The sequence below is a fragment of the Agelaius tricolor genome, unplaced genomic scaffold, assembly GCF_023055355.1.
Source record: "Agelaius tricolor isolate 1412-34295 unplaced genomic scaffold, bAgeTri1.0.p SCAF_19, whole genome shotgun sequence".
In the NCBI taxonomy this organism is placed as follows: Eukaryota; Metazoa; Chordata; class Aves; order Passeriformes; family Icteridae; genus Agelaius; species Agelaius tricolor.
Window position 1 is genome coordinate 8,735,313 of NW_027269279.1, and position 26,058 is coordinate 8,761,370.

General features: G+C 41.4%; 1 protein-coding gene across 1 annotated transcript; it reads right to left on the minus strand.

Moving 5' to 3' along the window:
• Positions 1 to 1,235: 1,235 nt before the first annotated feature.
• LOC139598157 (BOS complex subunit NOMO1) lies at positions 1,236 to 25,882 on the minus strand. The gene is made up of 31 exons (XM_071444156.1): positions 25,696 to 25,882; positions 25,333 to 25,422; positions 24,021 to 24,066; positions 23,498 to 23,598; positions 23,268 to 23,374; positions 23,014 to 23,086; positions 22,339 to 22,491; positions 21,552 to 21,689; positions 20,934 to 21,023; positions 20,220 to 20,325; positions 19,658 to 19,808; positions 18,380 to 18,557; positions 18,016 to 18,157; positions 17,046 to 17,177; positions 16,155 to 16,291; positions 15,793 to 15,880; positions 15,306 to 15,369; positions 14,437 to 14,532; positions 12,152 to 12,361; positions 11,787 to 11,869; positions 10,600 to 10,759; positions 10,349 to 10,475; positions 9,631 to 9,744; positions 8,858 to 8,985; positions 8,118 to 8,259; positions 7,216 to 7,299; positions 6,213 to 6,323; positions 4,780 to 4,881; positions 4,448 to 4,567; positions 3,823 to 3,915; positions 1,236 to 3,048 (listed from the first exon to the last, which is right to left on the minus strand). The coding sequence occupies exons 1-31, from the start codon at positions 25,825 to 25,827 to the stop codon at positions 2,917 to 2,919; spliced, it is 3,630 nt and encodes a 1,209-aa protein (XP_071300257.1). The 5' UTR covers positions 25,828 to 25,882; the 3' UTR covers positions 1,236 to 2,916.
• Positions 25,883 to 26,058: the final 176 nt, after the last annotated feature.

A 26,058-nucleotide genomic window follows, 5' to 3' on the forward strand; every position in this document is an offset into this window, starting at 1 on the left:
GGAAGCACTGAGCTCTCTATTTTAAGTATTTGTTTTCTTGCTTTTAAAGCACATTTGGCTTTATTTTTAATTGCTGTATCTTTGACACTGGTGGTACTCATGCTAATCAAAAACACTTGTTCTTGGAGTGTGACAAACATCTAATAAAGAAATATAGAAATTAAGCTGAACCATCTATAAAGAAATTCTAAAATTCAGTATTAATGATCCATTTCAATCTTAAATAATAGAGTTTTGTGCATCACTGATGAATCAGCCAAATATATGTAATATTCATTGTTACTTTTGACAGAAAAAATAAGTAACATGCAATCTCTCTATCCAGAAGGCCTTTCTCTCATTTCCCACAGAATTCAGCCATTTGACTATATTTAGCTCACCAAGCAAATAAATTAATCATTTTTTCACTACTGTTCCTGCAAAGAAGGATAATAAACACTGAGTCTTGAAAGATTTCCAGTAAGTCCAAACACTGTGTTAGTCCCAGCCTGCATTTATTCTTTGCATTCCCATAAATGAATGAAAGATGCAACAAGCAGCTTTAACTGATGTTTTCAATAATTTCAACAGGGCCAGTCCAACCAAGTACTGGAGTCTTAAGAGCACAAAGTGGAACCTTGATAAGCAGAGTGAGTCCAAGCTGGGCACTGCAGCCAGCAGAGCACAGAAGGCAGTGCTGACCCCACTCCCCCGTTTCTGCTCTGAGTGCTGCTGCCCACAGCAGGTCCTGTCTGTGCCCCAGAGCTCTCCCCAGGCTGTGCTGAGGGGCTGGGGGCTCTGCAGAGGTGCCAGTACAGCCCCTGCACCCCCAGTGCCTGTACAAACCCTCTGGCACTGCCCACGGACACAGACCTGTCTGTCTGTCCTGCTTCATGCTCCTGGCTCTGGGCATTGCAGAGACCACACTCATCTTTCTGCTTGGGCCTGTGTGTCTGATTATTGGTTTCTACAAATAATTGAAGATACTGATTCCTTAGCATTTAGTTTTGTTTTAGAAAATTATCTCATGCTTTAGTTTTCCCTGTTTTCTCAGAGCACAACTTCTCTGCCAACTGAGGAACTTCAAGATATAGTTTTTGTAGGAATTAACACTTCAACAGCAGAATAAACCTTAAAACATGGGACTCATAGTCAGCCACAAGTGTGATGCAGAAGGCAAAGAAAAGACAATTTTGAGAAGAGACACACTGGGCAAATTCTACATTTAGAAGCAAACATTAAATTAGCAAGAACTGTCACTTTTCTTATTTTCTTTTTATTAACAGCAGTTCCAATGTTTAATTTCAATCATCAGTCAGTCTCACAGTTCAGACATCAGAATACCTGGAACTCCTTTGAGGCACATGGATATGTGCATTTCTTCCTCATACATTCCCCAAAGTAGCAATAACTTTCTTAACATTCACCAGCTCAAAATAGAAATGTACTGAAAATGTACAATTTATCATAAGTCTTAGAACATCTTGTCTTTTCCCCATATATTTCATCACAGCAATATGAAATTCAAAGTCTTTAAGTAGAGCATGATAATTTATTAGAGCTTCATCTCAAGCTCTCTACATAATGCTTTTTCAACATTCTACATTCTTGTTATGGTCCTGACAAATTTCCCTCTGAGAGACAGAATCATCACCAAATGAAGTTTTAATTATTTAGGCCCAAACTCTCACAAAGTGCAAAAAAAATCAGGGTAAAACCTTCAGCATCCAAATTTCTAAGACTGGTGGGGGCTTGTAAGCTTAAACATTTAAATGTAAGGGGACTTTTATTTCAAGTACTGCAAAAGAGAAACATTGCCACTTACTGGCAGTACCAATGTCTTTGCAATATTTGCAGGCATTTATGTGCATCTTCAAATGCTCTGTTAACCTTTATAGTATTTGTCAATAAAAAGCCCCATTAACATTTAAACTGTGTATGTCCAACTATCTACTTCAAGCAGGAATCAAAAGAGAACCTGTAAGAAACAGCTTATTTATTACAGACTACATTATTGGGACTGTACACATTGGAGATTTCAAAGAAAGTCACATTCCTTACAGTTAAAAAATCCAAAAGGTAAAAAAAGGTTAAAAAAATATCAATCATTAATTGAGAAAAGGCTGAGCATGGCCTGAGCAGGAGATGTGACCACACTGGGTGAATGGCAACACAGAGAACACAGTACAGCTTTGGCAAGAGTAGTGCAGCCAACTGGAGCCACCTCAGGAACACTGGAGGTCTAAAGAGATCACACTGGACAGGAAACTAAAACTGAAACACTGCTTTTGCAGTAGGAACATCAGAACTTACCTGATATTAACAACTAACCTTACCTGGCATGGAGAATTTGTCTTCATTGGGCAAAAACTTAATCAAAGATAACATAGTCACTGGACAAGAACTGAAATCAGACAGACTCTTCAATCAAGCTGCTGAACTGGAAGTGACAATGACATAAGTCACCAATCTACCTATTTCCCCTAGAATTCTGTTTCAATCAACGCTGATTTAGCAGAATCCCTGTGTGCTGCTTCTGTAAAGTCAGTATTTCAAAAGGTAAGGAAAAATCATTCCAAATTCTAGAGACTGAAACTGAAATCAAGTATTATCTATTACCACTGCTTTTATAAATCATTAATAAGGACAGCATGACTTGTTTCAATGAAAAGGAAAAAAAAAGCATTAATTGTCTTCAAGTATGAGAGATGCACTCACAGTGACATCAGAGGCATTCATTTAATCACTTTACAACAGGGAAATCTATAGACTCCATAGAAAACTTACAACCAAAATGGAGCTAATGTGACAAATGGTGCTCATGTAGCAAAACCAAAAAAAGTCAAGTCTGCAAATTCAACCAAGATGTGTTTTAGTGGCTTTGCCTCCTCGGGCTCCAGTCTGACAGAGCACCATGCACCAGTCCCTCCTTTCAGCTCACGTCCGTCTCGTCTTCTGTTTCTTGGTTTGTCTCTTTGCGTCCTCGGAGCCGCCGGCGTCTGAGCCTGCCTGCCCCAGGGCACGCACCCCCTGCAGCCTGGCTGTCAGCTGCAGCAGCAAGGGAATGAGCTGGGGGACAAAAAAAGGCAAGCAAGTTGTGGTTATAATGGTATGTAAGGGCTGAATGGTATGGTTCTCTATAGACTTGTAGCCCCTACCAGACTCTATTGCATCAATGGCACATCTATGGAAGCAAATCCTGGGGAGGAATCAAACCAGACTTCTGGTTTGATTATCAGAATTTCTGATAATCAAAACCTAAACTGATTGTTTGAGAGGAAATCAACCTGTACAGACAAATATAATTTCTCTTTTTGGTAAAACAGAAATCCAGTCATATCAGAAAAGACTAGAAGAGCACAGCTTGATAACAAAGACAAGAGGGGGTTGTATAGCAGGTATTTGTATTCCTCTTGAGAGCTTTTGAACTAGGGAGGGTATAAAGCTAATGAGACCAGACCTGAAGACTTGAAAGATCTTTTCCAGTCTGATTGTCCCTGAAGCCAAGAAAACAATTATTTTCATTCCTATTATCACTGAGTCTGGTTATCTGAATTTTAATGGTGCTGTATTGTTTTTTTCTCAGAGCTATCAAATGGGAAACCAAAATTCAGCCACAGCACAGGAACTCATCTTCACACTAAGCTTTTTTAAAGGAAGGTAATTGTCCAAAAAGATGGCTACAATTGTCCACAATGGCTACACTGTGGCTTTTCTTAGAATCACATAAGGGGACTGTGGCTGCACCTCTGTCTGGATAACAAACCCTCCCTGGGCACAGTGCAATGTATCCAGGGACAGGACAGTAATATTTGGGCAGGAGCAGGAGCAGCCCTAACCCACCTTATCGTGGTTGTACCCAGCCAGCAGCAGCAACAGCGTCAGCGGTAACGCGATGTAAGACCCTTGGGCAATGTCTTGTTCAGGCAGCTTTCTCTGCAAACAGTGCAGATCATGGATTTTATTTTATATATATCAGCAATAGGATCATGAGGCACATCCAGCCCTTCTTATCTCACTTCCTTCCAAGTGCTGTTCTAGGATTTGCTTTACTTCCCACTTCAAAGCCACCCTCTGGATCAGGCACTCATGTATTACCCTTTCCTGAGGTGTCTCAGGCTTTGTAAAGCCAATTCACTGATGGTCAGTCTCCACTGACAGTCAGCCTGGTGTGCTTTGGTTTACCTGTCCCATGCTGCCCACACCTCTGTGACCCCACGACAGCAGCCATGCTAGCACAGAACCTTTCAGGCACATCTGCACCCTTCATTTCCTACTGCTGTTTCATGGCCCACTCCCATTCCACTGGCAACTGAACACACAGCAAATGTAAATTAATGCCACTCATAAACCTCTTCATAGTTACACTAACAGAAAGCTTGGCCAAGAGCACAAAATATATGCAGGTTATAACACCAAATACTGCTCCCAAGGTGAACACTGGAACATGAAAATATGTAGTACTTACAGTGGGACTGAAGACCAGTGTAATGTGTTTATGATATCCAATGGCAGTGAAAGAAACCTGAGGTAGGGTGTAGTCATACTGTGATTTAGACAATGTAGAATCCAGGAGCACCACGTAATTCTGTGGGTAAAAAACAGACTCAGGCTACAGCATCAGGAGCAGTCCAAGATAAAAACCACATTTAAAGGCAAAGGACAGTTAAACAGGCTTCAAATCTTCCAAGACACTGATTAGTGCAGCATGAATACACCTCTGCAGGCACAAATTACACTTCAGTGTCCTTAGGGAAAAGAATAAAGTGATCTAAGCTAATTTTCCAGCACTATTCTTACCTCCCCATCTCGGAGTAGTGGTGGGAAATGAAAAAACAGGGATAGGCCTAAGTTGACTGTATGAATTGGGTTGTCAAGATTTTCACTTTTGTAGAGCTTCACCTGTAAGTGAAGGAAGAAGCACAAACAAAGCATTTCCAAGCCTGCACCACAATAGATATTTCAGACATCCCACACTTTCAGGGATAAAAGCATTTCCAAATTCATCATGTGTTTTTATAAACAGAAAGTTGTGAAGTAGGAACACCTGGAAATGTTCTAATCTGGGATGTGAAAAGTTACAAAAGAGTCTTTTTATAGAACTTGAAATAATTTCGGAACAGCTGCTGTCTGACATTTTCACATAGCCAGTGTATGAGAAGCAGTCTGTGCTGTGGAGCACAAAACTGCTCTCTCTTGTGTCTGGACCCAGTGTTAGCAAAACTTTCAGAGACAAGAATGCCTGAACTGGAGGCCAGGGTGATGACATGCACCCTTCAACAGCTCACATGCAACACAAGACCCCACCTAATATGAAGAAGGCACAGGCTTGGATAACTTCCATATAATCAAATTTTAACATCAATTCCTATTGGCTTAGGTTGAACTGCAAGGGTTTAAACTTCCCCAGGAAGATGGGACACAAGCTCAGGGGCTCTTCAGTAGGGTGACACATTTTCCCTTCACACCTGCTCTGAGTGTTGGATCCTTTGCATGTCTCCCAAAAAACCCAACAGCTTAGCAATGAGATCTTGGCAGGTGAGATGCATAACAAACTAGTGTGAAAGAAATCCAAGCACTGCATTTATATTGGTAGGTAACATTTTATGGAGCTTTTAAACCTGGGAAATTATACTGTAACTCCTACCCCACTAACACCTCTTGCAGACACTTCCAGCATTTGTGCCCTAAGCCAAAAGGATCAGAGGTGTTAGCAAGCTTTTTCAGACCACAGTACAGTGTTCTGAATTTTGAAAATTTCAGTTTTCCTATCTGTCTATTATAATGTAGTTTTAAATTCACATGTCCCATGGTATTACTGAATTCACATGGTATCTTCAGGTTTTGACATACAGGTCAAAAATTTCAGGTGTTTCAGGAATTATTGCAGTTCTCTGATACAAAGGACTCATTTAACCCTTGTTGTTTTGATGCCCCTACAGACAGAGCATCCCTAATCAGGGAAATATATCCCAAAATGTACAGGCCAACCAGAGAAGGTATTTCTTAAACATATTCCTAGGAAAAATGGAAACATTAGAGGAAACATCAGGAATACTACAATCTTCATTCAATCTGGGATTCAAATTCACCTTCATTAAACTATTAGTTCTAATTTGAATTAAATGTGTGCTCTGGCTACTGAACCATTTCCAGTGACCCTGCAGAAAAAAAAAAATGATTGTGAAAGCAGTCACAAATACACTTGACAAAGATGAAAGGCTTGAACTTACACATAAAGTGGAGAGATATTCAGAGGCTGTAATTACATTTCCACTTAAATCAAACTGATTAATTTGCCGGAACGCTATAATATTAACGTCATCAATGTCACTGTTCCCAACCTGCAACACAAAACACACTCAGGTTTTCACCAACAGAAGGACATTAACAAAGGACAGCAACACAACTGTTAACACAGCACAAACACTGCTGATCATTTTAAATAAAAAGTGGATTTTGTTCTATACTAACCACAGGGAAGCTCAAAGCTTTCAAGTCCCTGCTCTCCAGAGTGCACAGCTTGCAATTGCAGACTTGGGCATTAGCAGCATGAGGCTCATGACATTAAGCTAAACTAAAAATGGAAGTCTCAAAAGCACAAACTATTCTGGAAAAGGCTGAGGTACATCCACAGGACTGCCTGATCTCAGAACATTGGTCTCAATATTTTGCACCTGTGCTGAGAAATGCACAGAGATGTTTATATAGTTGATTAATGTGGAATATTTAACAAGATTCCACAGTTTTCAATGTGAAGTTAATACTAGATTTTATAAAGATAAAAGTGATAGTCCAAATTACAATTTCACCTACATCAAGACTGCATGATTTAGAGCCAATAAAACATAACAATATCTCTCTGCCCATAACTAAATACAACTGTAGGACAATATGACAATTTATGACATCCTCAAGCTACCACTGCTTTGTTCCACATCACAAAGAAATGTTGAAAGGTATTCCATACATTTATTCTCTTGTTTCTGGATGCACAGTTTTCATGACTGTGAAAGAATCCTTTTCACTTGTTTACTGTTTGGGCTTTATCTCACTTCAGTTTTGAGCTATGGTGCTGACACACAATATGGGGTCTGTTTTTAGGGAGCTAACTTGCTGAAAAGCACTTGTCTAAACAGAATGCCTTCACTACACTGCTGCTGACAGAACAGACAGGATGCCTAGACAGACCCATTTCATATTTAAGTGATGCTACAAAAAAAGAGAAAAAATTACCTCAATTGCTCGATGCTGTGGTAAAGCTCTTTCAATGTGATCATTGCCTTCAGCTTTGAGTTGGACATGATACACACAGCCAGGCTGAAAGCAAAATTCAGATGATAAATCCCAACACTGAATAATACATACTTTAATTTTAGAGAGCAGTAAAGAGGATTTTCTGACACTCCATTTAAGATACACCACCCAAACAGATTTAACTCTATGCAGTTAAAGTTTTCCTTATCTCAAATAGAAAATTCAGCTCAATAACACTATTAGGAGTGTTTGCTGTCAGAAAATAAGAAAAGGCTATATAGAACTTTCATTACTTTGTTGCATCACAGTGTTAAATCATCTACCGTGATGAAGGAAAACACAGGATTAAAATCTGATCAAACATTGCCTTTTACTTTAGGAAATTGTTGATTCCTTCCATAATGGTGCCATAAATTCAGCTTCCCCATTCCCTGAAGAACAGCTTACTTCACATGCATGCTGTGTAACCACATCACACACACACACAAGGCCCTGCTAAAAATAGGCTGTTGGTATCTTCACAGGAGAAACTAAACGCTTCCCCAAATACTTTTGCCTATGAAAATTCCCTGCTGGTCACCCAAGCACTGACCAGGGGATTGTGTCCTGTCACACCAACTGCTCAGTATTTGTGGAGGACAGCACAGTATGCTGCCAGCAAGGTCACACACTTACACCACCAGCTTTTCTCTTCCCCTTTTCTCAGGCTCAATGTTCACTACTTGACAGTGTTTCTTCACACAGAGAGACTCAGGGCAGTCTGAGTTAGCAAACATGATGGGAAAACAGAACCCAGTGGCTACTGAACAGAACCCATTTCACTGCTCCATTGTCACAGTGACAAAGAAATGACAGAGCCTCCTCCTCCTCCTCCTCCTTACCCGAAGGCCACGGAGCCTGAATTTGCCCTCCTCATCAGTTATTGTGTCCTCTCCATAGATGCTGCAATCCTTCTGTCCCACAGCTTCCACTGACACTCCCTGCTCAGGCTCTCCATTTAAAGAGGAAACTGTGCCATAACAGCTGGAGGTATAAAGAGAACAGTTGCCACAGATATGCACATGCTGTTTTAATATGTATTTTAAAGACATTTTATTGTTATAATTGGTGGCAAAAGTACTTAATGTATTTACCATAGCATGCAGAAGAAAAGGGGTATTTATAATGTATTTGTAAAACAGTTTAAATCATCAGAATCTGCTGCAGTTCAGAATACAACTTTAAGAATCCAAGTTTCCTAGACTCCATCAGCAGGAGTTCTTTCTTAACCCTGAGGGTAAGGAAAGCAAGGATCCTGAAGTCAGATCTCTGAATTGGTCTACCATACCCAGAATAGTCCTCTCTTCTCTGGAGGAAGCACAAACCACTTCCAGTGCCACTGAGACAATGCTTTCATAGTCATGGTTCCTCCTATAGCTCTGCTATCTGGTCTTAGCTACATATCCACAACCACGAAAAAAGGCAAAAAAAAGTACTTATACACAGCATAATTAAGATAAATTGAGACTTGGAAAGTCTCCTCCAAACCTGCAAGAACAGAGCTGTGCTGGAGGAAACACATTTGGCACAACACATCCCAATACAGCCCATAGGATTTTCCATGGATTCCAGCTCCACTGACCTGTAAGCTGTTCTGTAACCAGTTATCTGGATTTTGAGATTTTGTCCTTCCTGCACTTCAATCATTTGTGATGATGGCTCAAATCGAAATTCTTTCATCATGGGTTTAAAGTAATATTGCCCTGGGCTCTGCAAAGAGGCACAAAGCAATCTGTTTAGTCACAGTGATGCAAGAACTCACCAACTCCAAACAAATATGCTTTGCAAGAGCTCTCTGAAGAGCTGAAGTGCTCTGTTCCAACCACAGGTTAAACTTGTCACAAAATGTGAGCAGTGAAAAACAGGGAGAACACAGGACAATGAACTGATGGAATTCCACCTGGTGACAAAGTGTTAAGAGAGAAACTACAGCCCTAAAACATTACCACAAGACCTCAAGGACAGGAGACTGACCACCAAAGAAGGATGTCTGCAAAGAAACTATTCAAGCATGTCTACACACATAAAGATCAATAATGTAATTAGATTTCCTTCCCCCTAAAGACTCTCCAATGATTATCAACAAATTGGCTTGTTTCATGTTTACAGACTGCAAATTAGTAACTGAGATCAATCAACATCATCCACGACCTGTTGGGGAGAAACCTCCTGCCATGTTAGATTTCACATCTTTCACTTGCTAAGATTTTAAGTGCTGTTTATTCTCAGGGATCTGCATTTCTCATGGTGGGTTAGGCTTCAAAGGACATCTGGCACTCAGGAGAGCCCTGCTGGGGAGGGCAGAGTGACAGAGCCCCACACACAGCCACGGTCAGAAGAATCATTTCAACTCACCAGATTGGAAAATGTCAGCATGCCATCGTCCTGTGTGAGGAGGTTGGAGCGAAACACCCCTCCACTGAGGGACAAGAGAACTCCAGCAAGAGCCTGGTCATCCTCTGACTTGATCTGGTTTTGAAAAATCAGTGATTTTAAGTGTAAGTGAGGGTTTCTTTATGGAGAAGGGCTCAGTTGAAAAGCCCCTTGCAGAGTGCACAGGTGGGCTGGCTCTGAGCACAACTCACCACATCTGTGCTGCCCCTCCTGCCAGACCACAGGGCTGCAGAGCCCCTGCTCCCAAGGCCTGGGCAGTCACAGCCCATGGCACACCATGTGCCACCACAGCAGCCATTCTGTACCACTCCACAGAACACACTGGGAGGCCAGAACAAAGCACCCCAAACACTGGAACCAAGCACTAGCTGGACCAGACTACACCCTGAGGGACAAAACTCATTAAAACAGGGTGGTCCAAGTCTAAAAAAGCAAATAAAGCCAGTTTTTTGGACTCTATAAACCTTGCAAAGTATGTTCTGCATGGCAAGTCATGGTCTCAACTGAGCTCATCCACTGAGATTTGTTTCCTTATGACAAAAATTATTATCCAAATAATAATAAATTACCCCAAAATCCCCTACCCATTTGTTTTTGGAAGATATGGATTAACTTTTTGCCTGTCCAGCTCCAACTGCACACACTATTCATTTAGAACCCAAAATGTTCAGAACATTACCTCAAATGTCACCCCAGCAAGAGCAAAAGCTTTGAAGTCTCCAACTGTTCCCTCTACTGCAGTCAAAACAAAACCTTCCTTCTGAGCAGTGATTGTGTATTCCAGGTCACTGTGGAGTGGGCCAACACTTCAAAGAAAAGGAGAACAGAACTTGTTTCAGAAAGAACACTTGGATACCACATACACATTGTCAAGTAACCACTGCCTTTTAACTAAAGAATCCAAAGGTTCAGAACCAATCTGTTCATTACCTGTAAGTGCCTTTGTCATCAGTGAAAACTGTGATAAGTGCAGAAGTTGCTCCCTTCTCACTAATGACAATCTCAACACCTTCCAATTCAGGATGAATTCGCCCTTCCAGAAATAAGCCTGCTTTTCCATGAATCTCTATCAGCTTCCCAGGACAACTCTCTTGGTCATTGTGAAGGGGATTTAAGAAAAAAAAAAGGTCAGAAATACACTTGACACTCTGGCTTACAACAGGAGTTTAACTACTTCCAAAGTGATCAGCTGGTAGCATTTTATCTTAGAACAAGAGATCAATCTACACAATTTCACTGCCCCTCAACACATCTTACAAAATCTGAACAATACCAAAATGAGTAACTACATTTCAAAGCTATAAGCACATCCCCAAAAAAACTTTATGCATTTCTGAAGTGGTTGGAGGTCTCAGTGAGTTCCACACACTGCAGCCACACAGAGACAATGGCAATGAAACTTCCTTCTAGGCAGATTACACTGAGCTTTGACCACATTTTTTGAGTTCAAATTCAGGTCAGCTTAATGTCATGTTCAATGTCATTAAGCAAAATTTTATTTCCCTCCCTCAAATGAATTTAGAATGTGCAAACAGAGTCACATGAAAAGAGGCACTTAACATTTCCTTGTGATTTCAAACAAAATATGTTCACTTAAGAACCTGAGGACAAAATGGACACTGACCTAACAAGCAGCATCAAAAACTGATGATAACCCTGACAATTTTGAAGCTTTTTTTGTGAATATTTTTATTACTGTAATCTAGTGGAGAAGAAAAAAAAACTTTGATAGAAACTTGAATTTGGTAACAAATTCAAAATAGGAAGCTTGTTTTTGCACAACTCTTTTTCTAGGTGACAGTACTATGAACAATTCTGAGAATCTGGTGTAATACCCAGCATCCTGGCCTTCCTCTTGTGCTAGGTGCTTTTTCAGCACTTGGAAGAATATTCTGCTGATAAAAACTGTGCTTGCATCCTCTATTAAATAACTTCCAAATTCCAGAATTAAACTGGCCCAAAGAAATAGCAGCAACTGAAACTAACATTCCTAGCTTCCTAACTAGGAAGCTAACTTCCTTAACATTACTTTTCGAGTTATTCATATGTTTATCTACATAGATACATTTCAATCATAAAAATTCAATCCTTTCAAACAATAAATTATTCATATTTACCTCCACTTACAACTGCTTCCACATAAGGTGGGTAGAAGAGCAGCTCTTTTGATGATGGTGTTACAGTAATTTTCTCTCCAGACCTGTAAAACACAAATAAGATATAATTGGAGGAAAATTGAATTAGCAGCTCTCATGTAGAGCAGAGTGCAAGAATGCATCTAAATACTCCAAGAAAAAAGTATTAACAACAACCTAAGCAAAATTCTTACTGTGGTACTAAGATTCCTTGTAGCTCAGAGTCACCAAAGGCACCCAGCCAGCAGCTCTGTCCTACCTGGAATCCTGTCACTATCCTGTTTGACAGAAACACCACACACAAGTACAAAGAACACACCTTGTCCATTACTGGAGTTTGCTTTTACCTTGCCCAGTATGAAAACTCATATAAGAATGGTCCTTGGAGCTCCTCCACCATCTCTTGCACTGGTGGCTTCGTTCCTTCCTCCTCCTGCCCCTTCTTCTCCCTCTCCTGCCGGCGGCTCTCGATTTCCGCCAGCTGCTGCTCCCGCCGGAGCTCCTGAACAGACCTCAGGGGCCCCAGGACCAAGGCAGGCTCACTGTCAATGGATGACCTGAAAACATGGAGAGAAACAAAATCATCTCCTGCCCTACAGGAGAAAAGAGCTTGTTGTATCTGTTAATTACTGCCTTCACACCATCACCATCACAGACAAGTCCCAGGGTATTTTTTTAACCCATCCCATTTTAACTGCCCTGTTTATTCTGGTAAGAGCACAGGAGTGGTAAATTTTTAGGCAAAAGGATCAGTTTGCAAAAGTACCTTTAACAAAGAACAAAATTAAAGAGAAAGGCTGGAATGTCAAACCTGAGAACAAGCTTAATACAAAGAGAAAGTACAAAATAAATAAAAAGACTGCTAAGCTTGCTTTTTTTTTTCAGAACTAGGGACTTTTGTCTCAGAACTTACCTCTCAGGAGCATAGAATACAAGGAGAAAGTAACTTCTATCACACATAAATACTTCCAAGAGCCAGAAATTCCCAGGAAAATCTCTGAGTTCTCACCTATCTGCCCTATTCATTTGAACTACCCAGCTATCTTGTCACTGTCCAGTGAACAGATTACTAGATAAATTCAACTAAGTTCTTAGAATCAGCTCAGAACAATGCATTTTATTTCACTCTCTCTGATCTTGCATCCTCTCTTTTCTAGCACTTTCTTCTAGACTCCAATCATACTTTGTATCTTATCAACACTCCTCTCCAACAGTCTGAATTTTCAGTGAGGACTGAACCTAAATGAGCACAATCACTTTTCCTACAGCCACTTTAGATTACCAGGATAGTTCTGTCTCCTGCTTCAGCCTTCACCCATATTCCAGTTTGTCTTTTTAAGAGACATAGTTACTATTGCTCTATCACACTAAGTTTCATCAAGGCTTTATATTCTTTCTCTGCAGTCCAAACACAATACAGAAACATGTAATTTTTTTTTTTTGTCTGAAAGCCTATTAAAAATTTGTACAGGCACACACAATCTCAAGATACTCATAATACATTACTACAGTCTTATTTTTAAAACATACCAAGCCATTATCAAGAACTGATGAGAATCAGCTTTGCTTTTGATTGAGGTTGTTCAGGGTTTTTTGTTAACTCAAAGTTAAAGGGTCACAGCCATGGATCTGGTACACAGACTTTTAAAAACACATGGCTTGCTTTTAAACTCAGAGCTGTTCCCTTTATGTTGGTGGCACTTCAACAAACTGGAATTCAGCTGAAAAGCTTGAGGCAGGATTGATCAGAGATATCTGTGGCAACTAAGCTGCCTTCAAAGCACTGGCCAATAGTCTCCAAAAAGCCAACAAGCTGAGAAGGTTGGTACTATATTCACCTCCTCACTAAGTTGTTTTTAAAATCCTAATGGCTCTCTGCTGTCTCAGTGTCTCCTCTGCAGCTGCTGGAGTTGCCCAGCAGTTACAGTGATGGGGTCATTAATGTTGGAGAACTTGAGGCAATGCTCTGCAGGTAACGTTCTCTGAAAAGATGTTTTCTGCATTCAAAAAAGTTTGAGAACCCATAGCCTAGAACAAGTAGACACCAGCAGAGTATCAATAAAACACTCATCATTACCAGACACTTTCAGGCAGATTTGGCACCTCGTACAATTAAAGCTGTTCACAAATCAGTGCTCCCTAGTGAGCTGTCTGTTCAGCTAAACATAAATTGGTGCATTAGTGTGCAATCACTCTGCATGTTTTTCCTTTTATAACCCTCCTCACACCAGTTACAATGCTGTAAAGCAGCAGATTCTCATTCTGAGGAAAGGAAAAAGGGAAAAAATATATGCTAGTGCCTTAAAGAGCTCAGACCTAAGCTAAAACAATACCCCTGAAACATCAGTTAATTAAAGTATATAAAAACTCAGAAAATCATTCCTTGTTACCAAGACACAAAAGTAGGGAGAGGCAAGGTTGAAATGATGAGAAAATGCTCAAAATGAGGCTGCATTTATCTCTCTCCAAAGAACTCAAAGCACATCTTAGCACTAAAAACCTCTTGCAGCCTAGGCTAGGATGCCATCCCCTTAGAAAGCAGCCACTGCAGCACTAAAACTGGAGTAAAGCTTTATGGGAGAAATGTCTTTTTCTTCCACTTTTTACAGGCCCATCATTTCTTTGTCCTTACTTAATGGTGACAGTCACATCCATCAGTTTATCAGTTACAATCGTGCCAAGGACGTGGTGGCGAACTGCAGTGAGCGTCAGGATACTGGGAGAGGACCTGCACATCAAAGGAACAGAGACATGAATTCCAAATCCCCTTCCCAAATGAGCAAATCTTATTTAGCAGAGTCTGTGCTCTCACCCCTGAGATTGAAATGCTTTATAAAAGATGATGCAGAAATTACACAGCAAAGCTGTAGTGCTGGGATGGTCATCTCTTGGAAAGGGAGCATTTCCTAACTCGAGCCCCAAAGCAATCCCTTCCTTTGAGCCTTCTGCTTCCTCTCAAGCTAAATCTGATTTGTTTGATTTCATATGTCCAAGTGTCATTAAACACATCACCAGACCATAATCTATAAATAACTAATAAACTTGCCTGACCAAGGAAGATCAGCACTGCTTACTTGTGATGAGGGTGAACATTTATTCAAAAAATGGGGTGAGCAGAATCCCACCACCAGAGGGTCATGGCACCAGTGACAGGCAATAGTGCAAGAGCCTCTTAGCAATCTTACTGCCTTATCTTTTGCCTTTCAGCTCTCAGATGAGCAACAGTTTTCACTGAAATAACTCTTCTCTGTTACAAAGCAAACCCAACACTAAACAGACAGAAAGCTGACAAAAACACCCATCTAAAATAACTAAAGCATCTTTAAACTCTCTCATTAGTTGATTTTTATTACTTCTAAGATAGGAAGGGCAAGAGAACACGTGTGATACACCTTGCCTGAGCTTCCCTCTACACATCCTGTCCTGCTGAAAGCAAGCAGGAGAAGGGAGCTCTATGGAGAATCATGCTGGTAGGTGAAGGTGAGGAACAGTCACACTCACGTGTCATAGGTGTAATACTCATGCTCAAACTGGTGGCAGGAGCGTGGGGTCACCTCATACACACCTACAAACAGCAAGGCAAAGAATGACCCACTGAAAAAGTCAATTTTTAGAGCAGAGGTATAGAAACAACTACAAAATTTGACTGTGTATCTGCTGCCTTTCACACAGAAACCTTCTAATGAGTCTGACACACAGAACTTATATGAATGAGATTATTTCAACATGACCTTCATTCATCAAAGATGAAATACTTCCATCACCAAGAAAAAAAAATAGTAACATTTTATTTCTGAAATCTAGATTTGGTGAAGGACTAAATAGCAGAAGAAATGGAGAATTCTAAAAACTCAAAACAGATCATTTATATACAGATTAAATTAAAACAATGTCTTTCAGAAATCACAAGACATTTTATTTTTAGTTCCCAGCAGTATTAGCTAACTGGTTATTTTTCATTTTTAAACTAATATTTTTAAGCTTTTACCTGGCTTTGAAAGACAGAATCTATTAACTCCTTTGGACAGGTTATAAACACCAACATTCTCTGGTCCATTTCCATCCTGATAAAATTCCTGTAAAGCCACAGCACAGTTCACTATTAACAACTACTAAACAACAAAATGAAAATCGTATTTGCCTAAAGATCCATCAATGCCATCTCTTTTGTAACACCTAACATCACAAGACCATTTCACCAAACTTAAAAGACAAATCTTGAAGCACTCTAAACATCAATGTTCCATGCTCTGTGACCCTCCAGAGACAGGAGAAGGCTTTGATTCCAAACATAATCCAACCTGCCTTCAGGTCATTAAAAACTTAAAAGAACATTTGTTTCCTACGTACCAGTGTGATTGCATGAGAAAGAGAACACCTCAGCATATATCCAGTCTGCCTGAATTCTACTCCAGACACATCTTCCTCCAAGACTTCCAATTCCAAAGATTTATTCTTCCAGCACCAGTCTTCATGTGCAATGCTTACTAGAATATACACCACACAAAGCATTTCAGTAATGTAAAACTGAGTAAATAAGGGCAGGTTTTGTGATATGAGAAGTTTGTGTCTCTCTAGTTTCCCTGACAATAATCTGCAAAGATAAACATGACAATGCCTGTAGTAACAGACCTGGCTCTCAGCACTGCAGCACCACCAGGAACCCAATACACCTATCAGGAGAGCTGTGCTATGAAAAGGAATAATGAAACCTGGCCACCCTGGAAGCTTCCTCAATGGGCACTACCATTGTGACAGGCAAAGCAGCCTAGAGGACATTACAACCCAGCCAAATTTAACCTTGTGTTCCCACTCCAGTACAAAGAGTGCAATCTATATACCTCTTCTATACCTTTCCCTGGAAAACAATTTATTTTCACAGGCCAAGGCAGGCTGGCCAAAATACAGATTGTTTGTAGGAGCAGCACTCTGGAAGCAGAACTAGAGTCTGTCCCTGGTCTTAGGCTTGGGACAAACTAGTTAATGACAAAGCCCAGTTCCCCCACACCAGCCATGCAGACCCTAAAACTCAAGGGAGCAGTAACCTTTGGGCTAACACAGGGTTAAACATCCAACATTAAGAAAACCTGATGCACTGCTGTAAGGTATTTTTCCAGATTCTCTCAAGTTTCACAACTGTGCTGGGCATGCTGCAAAAGGCATCCATGATAACAGAAGTGCTCACGTTATGTCACAAACTGAGCTACCAAGGTGCCCCCCAAGCAGTTCCCCTGCTCCTACCTTTGTACTTGCCCGGGAGCACCCCCTCGAAGGTGAAGGGCACCGAGTCCTTGCTCCCTTGCAGCTGCAGGCTGCGCTTCTCCCCCTGGCGGCTCACGGCCTGCAGTGTCACCGTCAGGTCACCGCACGCGTCTGCCAGGGAACACGGCACGTCAGGTGCACCCCAAACACTGCCAGCCTCACCTCGGGTGCTAAATGAAATGGTAACCCCTCCCAGCACAGGATTCTTCCAGTTAAAACTTGTTTCTTAGGCATATATCATGGGTTTTTGCATTCTGCAGATGTTGAGAGTGTTAATCAAATTCTTTTATCTAATAGCAAGAAAAAACTTGAGATCAACATTAAAGCCCTGGATTCACCTCAGTCTGCGGAGACTTAAGAAATGAGTAAACACCTGAGAGGCAGAACACAAAGTGCAGGAGGATTCAGAGAGGAAAAAGAAAGGGTAAAAATGACAAAAACCAGGCTCCAATCATCATCTGCTAAAATCAGTGGGTAATCAAGGAAAATAGCAGGAGAGAAGAACCTTAGACTGAAATAAAGACAAAAAGCTTATGAAAGAAACAGAGGTTGAAAGCTTCTGCCAACAGCTTCAGCATCTATCCTACAGTTTTTACATGCACTGCTTTTTTCCCTTTTTGTTGTAAACTTCTTTTTCACCTCCAGTACTTCTCTGATCAGTATCCTAAGCAGCAGTCAGGACCATTTCCTTCCAGAACCCACCCATCTTCTGAGGAAGGAAGACTTGCTTATCCCTAGCAAGTATCAAAAGGAGGTACATGACTTTACTCCAAACTTACTAGGCCACAACATCTCCCAAGGAGAGTTGTTTTTTCCATGTGCTGCAAGTTACATTTACTCATCTGCTGATGGGACCAACCACAGGGTCTTGATGTCAACAACACTCACTCATACATGCAGTGCTGAAATTCTCCATTCCATTGCCATTTCACTTTCACAATGGACTTACCTAAACAAGAGATCTTCCCTGAGACAGATGCCAAAAACTGAGAGAAGGTCACATCCATCACTGGTCTGTCAGTAACAGTGACAGGGAACATTTTGGGTTTCAAAGCCAATCCTGCTCTGGTCTCAGCCTCTGGAATAATTACCTATGGAGTACATGACATCAAGGCATCACCACCTTTCAGACACCAGTCCAAAACCATCCACTCTGCTGTCTTCAATGCATTTATCAGAAATTTAAAAAATAGAAATCTACTGTAAATCCCAGGCAAAGCAAAACCTGCCTCTCCAACATGCTTTCCAAAATTTCAAAATCTTCTAAAACACCATGACAGTCCTACAATGAAGAAATGAAAGCTCATTCTTACCTGAATATTGTATGCACCTGATTTTGCCTTGAAACAAAATGCTCCATGAGAGTCAGTTTCTGTTGTGACCAGTGATGCTTTGTCTTTGTCTTCAGGTATCATGGTTACCTTGTATTTACTGATCTGTTTGACTGTGTCAGGGAATCGAGTGACTGAGATGCGGCCACACACGCTGAACCTGTTAAATAAAAGCCAGTCATCAGAACAAGTACCTTGATTTGACAAAGATCATAAAGAACCCTTGTTTTAGAACTTCCTCAAGAAGCAAACCTCACTAGGTTGAGGTAATAACACCTGAATTGGAAAGGATTTCTCCTGAAAGAGAGATTTGCAAGCAACTTGCTTCACTCTTCCCTGCCACCAAGCCCTTTTTCTTTTTTTTTTTTTTGTGCTAAGCAGGCAACAGATTTAAGGTTTTGTGTTAGGCAGGCAATGGATTTCTCCCCTCAGGTTTTAAATAGTTTCAATGTTTTGTGACAAAAACCTTAAATATGATAGGTAATCCACTGGAACACAACCTTGCTACACCTACACTTGTGAAAGCACAAGACAAGATGACAAATTAGAAGCTGGTAAGTTTTGTTCATTGCCTTCAACAGCACAATATATTTAGTTACTGAATAAATTGTACCCCATCATTGAGCAGCACACTGGGTTTTTTCTAATGGCTGACTATGTCTGTATGAGCTGATAGCTATTCAGTAAATTCCAAGTTTTCCCTTCTCCAAAACACTGCCACTATTTTCTCCTCTGAAGTCCTGGACACAGAACCACAGCCCTTTCATCTTCCTCAGCTCATGCTGTATCTCCCACCACTGCACAGCCTTAGACTCACAGTCAAGGCATCAAACAAAGACAATTCAGGTAAGGCAACAATGACCTAGAGAGTGAGCAGTAAAATGCAGAGGGTTGGTACAGCACTGCACCAGACAGCTGTGTGACTCCAGATACCCTCCTTCTGTGCAAGAGTGAAGTGGCAGAAAGCTTCTCTGTTGCTTTCCTGGTTCACATAACATTCTAAAATTTTTAATTTACCCATGCCTTAGTGTCTTCACTTGCAAGGAAGAGCTTATTAAGAGGATGCTCTAAACCTGAATTATTATTGGGCAAAATACTGTGCATGAAACAAGCCCTCATGCTGCCCTATTTACCTTTAATTTCTTCAGCAACATTTAGCTCCTGACAACACAATTCTGGGCACGGCATGGAAATGATCACCCATTTTCACAGCCTCATCCACATATCAAACTGCATTTTCATCCTGACACCAGTCCTTACCCTGTTGCAATGATGTTTGCCAGCTGAGGTGTATTTGGTGCAATCTTCACAGTAATAGTATCAAAAAACAGGTGTTCTTTCCTGGCATGAATTGTGTATGTACCTGTTGTGATGTTCTCAAGGCGGAAAGAGCCATCAGCTTTTGTCTTCACTGTAACAAATAACAAGAGTTAAAAACCAGAGCATATGTTAACCTTATGTATTAACAGATCCAGAGGACATGCACAGCTTTAGGCTATTTTTAATTCATATTACACAACAAATAGTTTTATGCTTTTTTACTAGATGAACCTTCATTTCTGTATTTCAAAGTACAATCTAGCATATGGTTGAAAGCAATTAAGAAATTTTCAACTGCCAAACAAATGAATATTTAATGCTCTCATGTAAACCAGAAACCGCAAAATTTATCAACTGCATGAAATCCACTTTAACATTTCAAATAAATTGCAACAAAAGCAGTGTATTGTCTTGAAGGGTTAATTCCACATCATACACTAGTCCTGTACTTGAGTTTCATAAAGGCTTCCCTGTAGCAACAAAGATCAAGGGCACTGCATACCTTTAATCTGATTGTTCAGAGTGACAGTGGCATCAGCAACTCCTTCTCCTTCAGGACCATTCAACACCCTGCCTGTGACAGAGAAACCCATCACATGGAAAACAGGCTGAAATGGGAAAAAATTAACATCATTCCTTACTCAGGAAATGCAAACACACACCTACAGCCATCAACACCGTGTTCTCCCTACGCACATATAAAGGAAACTTCTTTACAGTTCTAGGAAAAAAATGTACCAGGATAATCACTGTGAAAGTACAAACTGATCTCCAGGCAAACTGCTCCCCTAAGTACAAAACACACATTCTCAATTTATCTGCACTGGTACAGCCCAGAGGGCCAGAGTCACAGGTCATAATGAAATTACACAATGCACTCTGCAAACCAGGAAAACCTACAGGCCCTTCTCCAGAGATGTGACAATCTCAACAAGGAAATACAGGCAACCTGAAGATTACTGCCTTTTTGCAACACTGACATGAGAGTGAACACAGCAGACAGCTCTGCCCTATTTTGTTTCTTCCTACTAAAAGGGATCAAAGTACAGAAACACAGCACAGTACTAGAAACTGTCTTCTACCTGCTGTGCATAAACAAGGACCTTCAACTTCTTACAAAGAAGTTTTTCCACAATTCAGCTGCTTTCTGCTAAAATCAGTTAGGCTTTTACAGGAATGAGTGGCACAAAAGGACTATTCCCTCTGCAGGCCTTACCTCAATCTGTAAACTGTCATGCTCTACAAGGAAGTCCAATCTAGATGGAGCAACATCAAAGGTGATTCTCTCTCCCCTGTAGAATGGGATCTGAAAGAAGACACATGGCTTTGACTCCTAAGTTGTGATGACAGAATAGTTTTCCTCTATAATTTTTCATGTTCTTACTGACATCAGACACCTCTACCAAGGGTCAAATGAGCTGCAAACCTCCTGGAAAAAACTACTCAGAGGCATGGAGACACAAATATGAGCAATATTTCAAGACTGATGGAAACCATGAAATCATCAGAAAATATGGAAAAGTAACCCTCTAGTCAGAATACAGCATACTTGTATGTGCAAGAGCTTACAGATAGGAGACTCTATGATTGCTAGAAGGACTAAAGGAATGAGAGAAGCCTGAATCCCAATTGTAGAGCACAGACTGAGAGTGCAGGACCATCACTCCAGGCAGTGCACAGAGAACATGCTCCCACGACATCCAGATGTAAGAAAGAGAATGGGAACAAAAGGAAACAGCTTAAAGGAGAGGAGGTGGCAATAGCACACTCTGGTTTAGAAAATGAAAGTTAACAACCCTCTCAATAGAAAAGCAATGAATTTCTAGTCACTTACCACAGTGTATTTCCCACTTGGCAGAGAAAGAAAGCTGAAAGATCCATCTTCTTTTGATACAACATTGCACAAATAGGATAAAGACTCATCTCTTGATTGGAACCCATCCACAGGAGAAATACTGCAGCCCACAACATCCTGTAGTAATAAATGCAATACAACTTTCTGTCTCAAAGAAGAACAGAGAAAGTAATTGGGGGGGAAGAGGGATACAGCAGGGTTCAAAATACTCAACTGTGAAAGACTGATGGGAAGTATAAAACCATTTTAGAGGCAAAGTTTGATGAGATGGCTTAAAATTCATGTATAGGTAAAACAGGAAAAACCAGCAAATAATCAACTTTATGGAAAATTCAACAACCCCAAAACTGAACTATGTGTATTAAGTGACTTCAGTTCTGTGGACAGGGTTAACACTGCAGAATAGAGATCAGCTCTACATGACCAAATGTTTCACACTCATTTCTTAATACATTTGTGTAGAAGCTGTGGAACTTTGTCTTCCCATCAAAAGGGCAAAGAGTAATAAAGATGTCATGCTGAAGACAAATTACAGCTACTGTTCAATGAATTATGAAATAATTCCATGGAGGTCACGTTGGATTACAAGGGCCTTGTTAGGGAAAAAAAAAATCACACAAAAGAACCAAATGCAAAAATACAGTTTAAGGGATTGTACAAACCAGTGAAGGACAGATGAGTATCAGGGAAATATGAATCTAGAAGCTATTTGGTTCTTCTTATTTATAGCCATACTCATATTCAAGAAGTACTGATCAACCATTACCTCTTTGGAGACTGAAGTAGAGAAAAGGAGAAACATGACCCCTTTCATGGGTTCTCCATCACTTCTCACAGACCCAGAGACGTTGTAGCCTGCAACAATCAGGGGGCTGGCAGCATAAGCATTGGAACTTGTCACCCGCACCACTGTCTTGGCCTGAAATACAGAAACAAACATTTTCATCAAAAACAGGCATCAGGCCTCATTTACAGCACCTAAAAACAATCAGAGACTGCACATTCAACAACAGGAACAGAAGCCAGAGCAGCAGAACTCAAAGAGGGTCTCCAGGCTACTCAAGACACTAAGACACTAAAGCAAAGATACTTTCTAAAACATTATTTTTCCTGCTTCACTCATTTAGGAAATGGTCAGGATATCAGAGCTCCTCAAAAAACAAGAAGTCTGGGAGGGAAGGATTTGAGCTACAACATTCTTGCAAAATGTACAGGATAGAAGATGCAAAGCAAAAGCTCATTTTGTCCTTCCCTGGCTGGCTTCACTATCTCCAAACTGGGTCTGTACCAGGCAGTTTCTTGACTACCTGAATTAGATGTAGAAAAACTCCAGTAACCCTGTCCACCCACAAAGCCCCTTCCTCACACTATCTGATCCAGACAAGGTCTAGCAGATCCATCCTCTCTAACCAGGCAAACCAGAACTTGTGTAGGTTCTAACCTCTTTCAACATCCAGGTAGGATGCGATGCAAAGATTTCATATTCGCCAGGAAGCACTTTAAAGAAAGCAAACCTGCAAGGCAAGAAAGGGTTTATGTCTCTTCAGAAACAGCCACAAACATCTGTTCACAGAAAAACAACTCAGACTCTATTCACATGTTAGAAAAAATACTTCAGAACTCTTAGAGTCCCAGTCAGTATGACAGAATTGAAAGGATCTTTTGCAAATGAACAGATGCACCACCCACACTCACTTTCCTCCAGGTTGTGTAATAGTTGTTTGTATGTTTATGTCACTGCCAGCATTTCTCAGTACAACCTGAACTCCAGCAGGACCTAATGTCTGACCTTTGCTGAGAACCTGTCAAAATAAAAAGAAACAGAAGTATAAATGAATGAAAATAGCATGAAGAGCTGAATTTGAATGTGTTTATGAAGGTTGAATTAGCATAAGGTGGAATAAATGAAGATAAAGGAGTCTAACCTTTCCATTCACAGAAAATCCTGTGAACACAAAGTTAATATCACCTCCCTTTGTGCAAATGTCATTAATGCCATCCACATGGATGTCTACACTGGTAGGTTCTGGAACAGAAGAATGATGAAACAGCACAAGAGTTAGTGAGAGAGCAACCACAGAGAAACTCTGTTTCAGCTTTACACAACTGCCACAGAAATGTATTCATTCAAGCATGGCAAGTGTTGCTCTGGAAGCCTTTCTTCAGCAAAGGTAAAGCACCCCCAAATCTCGACTCTGAAAATCCTCTTTCCCTCCTCCCACTGCAGCCTTTTTTGTCAAAAGCCCACATTCCTTCAAATCAGTTCAAGGGTTACTTTGTCAGTGTCTACCACCCAGCTTTACTTTCCCCAGGTACAGTAAGCACATGTCAGTTATTAAACCATATAGATTGGAAAAGTGCTCCATTTTCCCTGCCAGCTGCAAGTTAGAGATAAGTCCCACACTACAGATACAGTGTCCTATTGTAAGAAGACATACAACCACTTACCAAAACTCCACCCTAGGGGAGGCTCAATTTTAAGAATGAAATCCCCCTAAAAAAAGAAAAAGCAATAACTGTCTTTATTGATCGAAATTTAATTTAGCTAACAAATGAGAAAGAAAGTCAGAACACAGGCATCATGCTGCAGAGAGGAACACAAGACTCGAGTGCACCAATATCCACCATTCTCCTTTCCTCCTGCTTATGCTCAAAGCAGCTGCCATATCTACCCAGACAGGCTGGGATGCTGGGCTCACATCCAGCCAAGAGCAGAAATTAAGTATCACCGTGTTTATCCTGCTTCCAGCACCAACCTGGCTCACAGTCAAGCAGCTCAGTGCTAGAAAGCGTTCAATCTACCTCCACCTGCCCCAACAGATGGGCTCTAAATCAGCCTTTGATATTTCCACTGGGTAATACTCAGCCATTCTGCCCAAACATGGGATAACAAAATTCCAATTCTTTTAAAAGCTCTGATCCAAAAGGGTATTAATCAATACAGGGATCCTCTTTGTATCACAGAGCACCACATGTGTTCTGCCACACATATCCTGAAGCTCATCCCTGGAAAGGCTCAAAGGCCCAAGAATGAAATCACCAGGATCAGAAAGCATGTTACATTCTTAGATTGGGAAGGAAAGGAATTATTTGGTGCTGGACTACATGACCTTCAAAGGTGCCTTCCAACCCAAACCATTTGTGTTTCTACCTCTGAAGCCTAAGTTAACCATCTCCTTAAAAGAGCAAAACACTTTGGCTTGTATTTAATTTAATTTGAATGTAAACACCTTTTCAATCTAAGCAGACATCAAATTACTGACACATTCTGAGTCTCCTGGATCATTATTTCCATTAAACATTTTTAATATCTGCAATTAACCATTCAGGTTATTTTCAATTCAGTCATACCAAAACACCTTCTCGTATACATTTACTTCCATTTCTATAGGTAAAAAATCTGAAAGCTTTATCTGTACTCTGTAGGAGCCTGTACTTTTTGTGCAGTGTTTGTACAGCTACTGGCAGGAATTCAGGCTCCCAATGCTGCAGTCATTCCAATAAACAGCACAAACCCAATACTGCAGCCACAGTCGGCTGGCTTTTCTCTTCATATTTAGCACTGGGAAATTAAGTCGTTGCTTTATAAAAAGAAACAGCTGAAACTTTGATCCAAACCAAACTAAGTGATGTCCTGATTCAAATGTTTCATGGTGGGTGTTGCTCTGAGATTTAATCTGCCGGCAGACAGAGGCAGAGGCAGCAGCTGCCTCCAGCACAGAGGGGACAGTGCAATATTTGTGGGGTATTTGTGTCTTACCTTGTCATAGAGGGGAATCATGAAATACCCATTGTTCGGAGCACAGTCTGTCTGGTATTTCAGAGTACCGTGTTTTGTATATAACTTAATCTAAAAGAAACAAACAAAGCAGACACAAAGATATTTTTTTTAAAAGGCGAGGAGCGCTGGAACCAGGCACTTTCTAACCCAGTGCTGTAACACAGCAGCAGCAGCAGCAGCCGCCGTGCCAGGGGGCAGCAGGACACGGTTTATGCCATGCAGGCTGCAGAGTGCCAGCCTGAAGAAGAGCCGCAGCTCCACCGCCACCTGTGACCGCGGCCCGGGCGGCAGCGCCCGGCACGCGCGGCAGGCAGCCGGGGCCGGCGGGGCAGCGGTGCCCACCTCGATCAGGGAGTAGTTGATCTCCACGTCGGACTTGACGAAGCCGCCGCAACCCACGACGATGTCCTCGGAGCCCCGCACTAAGGCGCAGCACAGCGCGCACAGCAGCGCGACCGCCGCCCGGGGCCGCATCCCCTCACCGCCGCCACCGCCCGCAGCCAGCGCTGCCGGAAGAGCCGGGCTCGGCCGCCACAGCGCCTCCTGCCGGCCCGGAGGGCTCCGGGCGCTGCCCGGGGACGCCCCGCTGGACCCGCCCCCATCCCGGTCCCGTCCCGGTGATGCCTCCAACCGGGATTATCCGTCCCCAGCTGCCTCTTCGCACCCTTTGTAGGCGTAGCTGGTGCCAGGTCACTTCGACAGAAT